This window comes from Callorhinchus milii, unplaced genomic scaffold, assembly GCF_018977255.1.
Source record: "Callorhinchus milii isolate IMCB2004 unplaced genomic scaffold, IMCB_Cmil_1.0 Scaffold5, whole genome shotgun sequence".
Lineage (NCBI taxonomy): Eukaryota > Metazoa > Chordata > Chondrichthyes > Chimaeriformes > Callorhinchidae > Callorhinchus > Callorhinchus milii.
In genome coordinates this window covers 59,121,882-59,128,898 of record NW_024704746.1, presented here as the reverse complement: position 1 = coordinate 59,128,898, position 7,017 = coordinate 59,121,882, and the positions used below count along the sequence as shown (strand labels likewise).

The window sequence follows — 7,017 nt, the reverse complement described above, 5'->3', positions numbered from 1 at the left end:
AAGAAAGGGGGAAAAAAAAGCAAACGCGTCTTGGACCAAAGTCGAGGCAGAAGGTGGAAAATTCCTCGATTTGCTTTAATTGTTATTTATCTTTTCTCTCTCTCTGTGAGTGAGTGTGAGAGGTGTCACTCACTCACATCACTCACTCCGCAAAACCACACAGTTATTGGACTGAACTGAACTGAACGCAGGGATTATTATTATTATTATTATTTTATTTCCCCCCCCCCCCCCCCCCCCCCACACACACACATATACACATTTCAATCTCTCGCTGCTTCTCGACTTGCTCTGTGTTTTTTGTTAACCAGCTCGAGAGGATAATCTCCCCCCCCCCCCCCCCCTCAGCACCACCACCTCTCACTATCATCAGCAACAGCCCCCACCCCCTGACCCTCCACACTCACTCACTCACTCACACACACACAGACACCCACACCCTCCCTCCCTCTAATTGAGATGCTACTCTCCAAAAAGATCGGATCGTTTGCTCACATTTGCAGCCCCACCAGCATGGACCTGCCCGTTAAAATCCAGTTACAGCAAGGTACGAGCCAGCCTGGCGCATGCTTATCATTATTATTATTATTATTGCATTTAATTAAATATATGCTGTTTCTATATATAGATAGGGATAGATAAACAGATAGATATATATAGCAATAGATTTATATATAGATGGTTTGTACTTTTAGATGTTTGCATCGAATATATTATTAGTGTTGTGATATATACATATATATATATATGTTTTTTTTAAAAAAAGATTGTTGGTGTGGGGGCGGGCAGGGCAGCCCAGTGTTTTGGTGTGTGTGTGTGTGTGTGTGTGTGGATGGATGAGAGCGGGTTGTGGTTTGTGATTATGGATTGCACCGTCTGTGTGTGTGTGTGTGTTGTGTTGTGCGTAAATCTACCGGAGTTGGCATTTCATTTACTCTCTCCCCCCCCCACCCCCCAGCCCCCTCTCTCTCTCTCCCTCCCAATATATCACACGCACACTCACTCACTCACTCACTCTCACACGCTCGCTCTCACTTAAAGCTTCTTCACGAGCATCAGAAGAAGATAAATGCAAAAGGAAAATAATATCCCCTTCCCCCTCCTCTGCCTCCCTCCCGCCCTCCTTGCACGAAAGTGTTTCCCTCCAACCCAACCCCTCTCCTGCCTTTGCATTGCAGTGAAGGAACGAGAGAGCCTTTTTTGAGAAAGCTTATTTAATAGCTCTCTTCCCCCCCCCCACACACACACACACACATCCATATATTTCCACGTAACACTCGCACACATCTTGAAACACACTCCGCCAGGATCAGATGAATGCAAAAGAGGAGGGGAAAAAAATGATGTGTGCATGTTGTGTGTGTGCGTGTGTGTCTGTGTGTTCCCCTTTGCATTAAAAGTATGTTGCTTCCCTTCTCCTTTGCAGTGAAGGAACGAGAGCCCTTTGAGAAAGCCTATCAGGTCGGGGCAGTCCTGGGCAGTGGTGGCTTCGGCACAGTGTACAGCGGTGTGCGGCTCAGCGACGGGCTCCCGGTAAGTGAGTCGGGGACTCCCCCTCTCCCTCATTTAACTCCTTCCCAGTGAAGCCCTCTCGTGCTTTTTATGCACAAACTTCATTTTTTTCTCTCTCGTGTTTTGCTGCAATTTTTTTCCGCGTGTGGCATTCATTAAATGTGCGTTTCTCTCTCTCCCTCCCTCCCTGCAGGTCGCTGTTAAACATGTTGCAAGAGAGCGAGTGACCGAGTGGGGCTCACTGGTAAGTGTCTGTCTGTGGGTGGGTGTGGGTGCGGGGGGCGGGGGCGGGATCAAAGCCCTTGTGTTTTATTTTAGTTATAATTCCGCACGTTTCACAATGCGATTTGTTCGGTGGCTTTTTGACTGTTTTGGGTTTGCAAACGCGAGGCTTGAGCATTTTTTTTTGAGTTGTGGGAAGGGTGGGGTGAGTCTTTCAAAATACTGTAGTGTCTTTTAACCTGCCTTACCTTCCACTCTCTCTGAGCCCAACACTACTGCAGGAGTGTAGCCCAAAACATTCAGCCTCGAACAGCGCGTCTATTTATAAACACAAATGGGCTCCAGATCTGGGAAATATTAATTAATTCATTTAACTTTAAAACAAAACCTTCTCCTCTCTCTCCACCCCCTAACACACACACACACACACACCTTTAACGTCTAAATCCAATCCAGTAACTTACATCTGCGGATATACTCAAATAATGCCTTTGCATCGCGTGCATCAGTGCAGATGAATTGAGCAAATGTTGCAAGTGGTTGCGAGTAAACTTTCTTTCAAAATATCTCACCTTTTTTACAATTATATTAAACGTATAAGGGCGTGTTCGCAGTGTGGAGTACAGGCAGCACTTTAATGATGGGATCACCGTGACATCTTGAATTCCCAGTGTTTTTTACGTGTTTCTATGGGGGGGGGGGGGACACACACACGTTGCAATGTTTTGGATGTAATGTGTGTAGTTGTTTTCCCCTCTTCCCTCTCTCTTGTCTCACGCTTGGCTGCTTTCTCTCTCCCATGTGTTGGCGCAGAACGGCAGTCTGGTGCCTCTGGAGATTGTGCTGCTGAAGAAAGTAGCCAGTGGTTTCCGAGGGGTCATCAAGATGCTGGATTGGTACGAGCGAGCCGATGGTTTCCTGCTGATCATGGAGAGGCCGGAGCTGGTCAAGGACCTGTTCGACTTCATCACGGAGAAGGGGGCTCTGGAGGAGGAGTTGGCCCGAGCCTTCTTCAGGCAGGTGCTGGAGGCGGTCAGACATTGCTACAGCAGCGGTGTGGTCCACAGGGACATCAAAGATGAGAACCTACTGGTGGATCTGCGCTCCGGGGAACTCAAACTCATCGACTTCGGCTCCGGGGCTCTACTCAAGGACACCGTCTACACCGACTTCGATGGTAAGATTTTTCAAGCCCTTTTTTAATGTTTTTTTTTACAAAGATTACACGGATTCCTACTTCAATTTGCATTTATTTATTTCTCTTGTTTCTCGTTCCCTCCCTCCCTCTCTCTCTCTCCCTCCCTCTCTCTCGCCCTCCCTCCCTCCCTCCTTCCCTCTCTCTCTCTCCCTCTCTCCCTCCCTCCCTCCCCGGAGCGATGCGTATTTTTGCAGCAGTCTGCTTTTAACCCTTTAAGACGCGGCTCGTTTTATGATTTGCTGCAGATTTGCTTTTTTTTAAAAAATATATTTTTTTTTGGGGGGGGGCTTTTTAAAAAAATTCTATGACATAAAAGAGCATCACCCGTAAGATGCAAACGTCCGAGACAATTTGCTTAATTTTCTTCGTTTCAAACTGCCCATCGATCAGGGATTTGTTCCTGTGTGTGTGTGTGTGTATATATAAATAGATATACACAAATGCATTTTTTTTCTTGCAATCCCCCCCCCCCCCCTCGCCTTTCCAAATCGATCCCCATAGCGCAGTGAAGGTGATCCCCAGCGAATGACGCATTTTGAAGTCGTGCTGTTAGTTTAAGATGGAACCTCATCCTCTGAGTCGGGCTCTGGTGAGAAATCAGATCAGCATCGCTGTCGGTCTCTCTAGGGGGCGATGTTTAAACGGAGAGAATAGCCTAGAAATCCAGCATCGACTATCTCAGCCCACCTTCGTGTCAGGCAGGTACGCCCCCCCCCCCCCCCCCATTAGATATGTAGCTATCCTCAGATTGCGACAGGGAATCAAGAGAGGATCAGATGCATTTCTCTAGCCTTTAGCTCAATTCCCTCTTTCTCCCCCCCTCCCTCCTTCCCATCTCACTCTTGCCCCCTCTCTCCCCATCCCTCCCTCTCTCTCTCCCCCCCCCCCACCCCCACCCCTTCCCTATCTCCCTCCCCCGCGCTCTCCCGAGATAAAGCTGCTGATATTTGCCCGATCCCCATTGCAATCGATGCAAACGCTTTGCATTCCCATTCGGAAGAGGAGCTGTTGTACAGTGAGAGGTGTACGAGGCGCTGTTACCTAACCTTGTTGTGAAACCCGAGCCCCCCCCCGCCCCCCCCCGCTGGCTGCTGTTTTGCTTGTGGTTTCTAAGAGACGCAGCTCCGCCCCCCCCTCTCCCTCCCTCCCTCTCTCCCCCCTCACCCCCCACCCTCAGGCACTCGCGAATCAAACGCTTTGTTTTAAATAGAATACATCGTTTTTGGGGGCTGTATTTAAAAAAAAATGCAAATGACCCGGGTCTGCGGGAGGGGTTGGGGTGGAGCTGCTTTTTCTTTCTTTCCCTTAAAAAATTGACTGTCAATGTAAGTATTATTATTGCCGTTTCGTGTCTGGCAGTTGGCGTTGAGCTGTGCAGTGAGTGTTGGATGCGAGGGAGCGTCTCTGGCTGGGGGGGGGGGGGGTGGGGGGGTGGAGAAGAGGGGCAGTGGGGTCGCCCCCCACACTCCGAGCGCCCCCTGTCCCCTGTCACTGGGCTCTGCAGAGTCCCACCACGTGTCAGGACTTCCTTACGTTTGTAAACAAAGGAGTCACCTGACGGTCTCACTGTAGGGCATTGGTCTGCAAAGGCGGCGCCAGCAGCTGCCCTCCAGCCCCGCGCCTGCTCTTACTGACTCTTCCATTTATTTGTGTGTGTGTGTATGTATATATATATATATATATACACGCACACACATATATATTATCAGAAAAAAAATGCATTCAAGGACCCCGCTCGCTGCAGAAACTTTCGCCTTCGTACACGCCGCCTGGTAGTTTTCCAAGTGCTTGAGATGCACGGTGTGTGTTTCGCTGAATCGTTTTGTCCGTCTCAATTCTTGCAGGCACAAGAGTGTACAGCCCTCCAGAATGGATCCGTTACCATAGATACCACGGGAGATCCGCAACGGTGTGGTCCCTGGGAGTGCTGCTGTACGACATGGTGTGTGGGGATATTCCCTTTGAACAGGATGACGAAATCTTACGTGGCCAAGCCTATTTCAGGAGGCGAATTTCTTCCGGTGAGTGCAGTTTTGGGCCGTCAAATTATCTTGACTTGCTGGGTTTCAAGATTTTTGAAGTTTCAGTGTCTTGATATTTCTTTGCATCTTACCTTTGCAGAATGTCAACATTTGATCAAGTGGTGCCTTGCATTGAGGCCTTCCGAGAGACCCACCCTTGAGCAGATCTTTGATCACACTTGGATGCGAAAGGCCGAAGTGGTTAAAACCGAGGACTGTGATATTCGGCTGCTGAGCCTAGGCCACGAGGCGTCGAGTACAAGCTCAAGCAAGGAGAGTCTGTGAAGCGTAGCAATGCCTTGCAGTGGGAGAGGAGCAACACACTAAAGGACTCTGGTGTTACCACCTATTGACTTTTGGAAGAGGGTGAAAGTTGACAACAGTTGACATGCAATCCTCTTCAGGTGGTGGGTGGGAGGGGGAAATCTGGCTTTCACTGCTGGTTACTGCTCTGAACTAAATTTTGTTTTCTTTGGGGAACATTGCAGTTTGAGAGAAGCAGACCAGTACTTAGCAATGACTGACCTTTATTTTTTAAACACAGAAAAAAAAACGTGACCTTCAAACAATGAAACCTCTGCTCTCATAGAGCCTGGACTAGATGTTCTTTGCTTTCTGAGTGCCTTTTGAAAGCTGCTTCAATTCACTGGTGATGGAATACTTGAACATACTTTTGTTCCCCTTTCTATCTTCTGCTGCTTAGAATCCTTCAGCCTGCACAGCAAAGGGTGCGTACAGGGATGTCAAGAACTTTTGTCTGCCAGCAATGTTGGTTTATCATTTTTTTTAATAAAAAGATTATTTTTTCTTCAGTCATCGCAACCACTAGGCAGAAGCCCCCTTTTCAAGCCCTCTCCCCCCCTACTACCGTTCCATCAACCTGCGAGTCTTGTTTGTACGTGGCCAAGGCATGTCGGGGCATGGTTGTATGCACAATCAATGCAAATCAAAGACACTTTCAAGACTGTAAATTGTATGAAATGTAAATTTGGTTGCATTATGTATTATAACCTTGTTTTTATTTATTTGTGTTCTAAAGTTAGACTGTCCACAGTTTTCACATGTGGCTATTTATTTGTTTAATTTATTTGTTTTACATTTTTTTTTCACCCACTGCTGTTGTGCCTCCATGGATGACAATCCATGGTGTATTATTTCAGCATTCCTATTTTTTCCCCCCCTCTCTCTCTCCCTTGTTTAACCGTGTGCAGGGTTCAGTGGTTTGTCAATGCTGGTTGGAAGGCGAGTGAAAGCTCATCTGTATAAAAGCTTCCTTTTTATTTAAAGGGCAATGGAATGGGTTTTATTCCCCCTCCCTCCCCCATCTCCCCCTCCATTTCTCTGACTTTGGTGATGTTCAAATCAAGGTCCTCCATGGCTGTTTGTATTAGAAGTGTAAAGTAAAGCTGTTTTTTTTTGTTTTTTTTGAAAGGTTTTAAATTATTGAAGTTGTATAGTCTCCATCATTGGTTTAGGAAAGTTAACAAGTGTCAGTCACAACCTTTTTTTAAAAGTTTATTTCAATAGCTGTGTTTCGTGCACCTGATCTAGTTGCATTTATGCAGTTGGATTTGGGGAGTTTTTTTTTCCAAATTAGCCGTGCAAAATAAATGATGGATGGAGAACATATTTTTTTATACAAGCATTTCAATTAAAGTTCATGTTTTGTATATAAACCACAATTGTGTGTGTCTTTCATGAATAAATAATGGTCCCTGCATGACAGGTTTGCATGTCCAGTCTAGGTATAAACTTTTTCTTCTCTTTCCCACTCCTGGAGGGAAATACAACAACAACTAGTATTTATATAACAGTGGTGTGGTTTGATGCTTAGTTGAAAATAGGAGAGGTGACTGAAGGCACGTTCGAAGAGGAAAGTCTTACTTTATAAAAGGATTTCCTTCTGAAATGCCCTTTTGTGCTAATACTGCTAGTTATTCTCATCACAATACTGCAATCATGCTCATTACAATCAGACACTTAAGTTTGAAACCTTATTGCTTCAACATTCAAGAAATTGCAGTGAATATATGGATGAAAATTGTTTAAAAATGGGAGGGGTTG

At 46.3% G+C, this 7,017-nt stretch overlaps 1 protein-coding gene across 1 annotated transcript; it reads left to right on the top strand.

Moving 5' to 3' along the window:
- The first annotated feature begins 338 nt into the window (after positions 1 to 338).
- LOC103177029 (serine/threonine-protein kinase pim-3) lies at positions 339 to 6,629 on the top strand. The gene is made up of 6 exons (XM_042335746.1): positions 339 to 547; positions 1,427 to 1,533; positions 1,706 to 1,756; positions 2,548 to 2,911; positions 4,777 to 4,953; positions 5,054 to 6,629. Exons 1-6 carry the CDS (start codon positions 460 to 462, stop codon positions 5,236 to 5,238), a joined length of 972 nt encoding a protein of 323 aa, XP_042191680.1. The 5' UTR covers positions 339 to 459; the 3' UTR covers positions 5,239 to 6,629.
- The last annotated feature ends 388 nt before the right edge of the window (positions 6,630 to 7,017 follow it).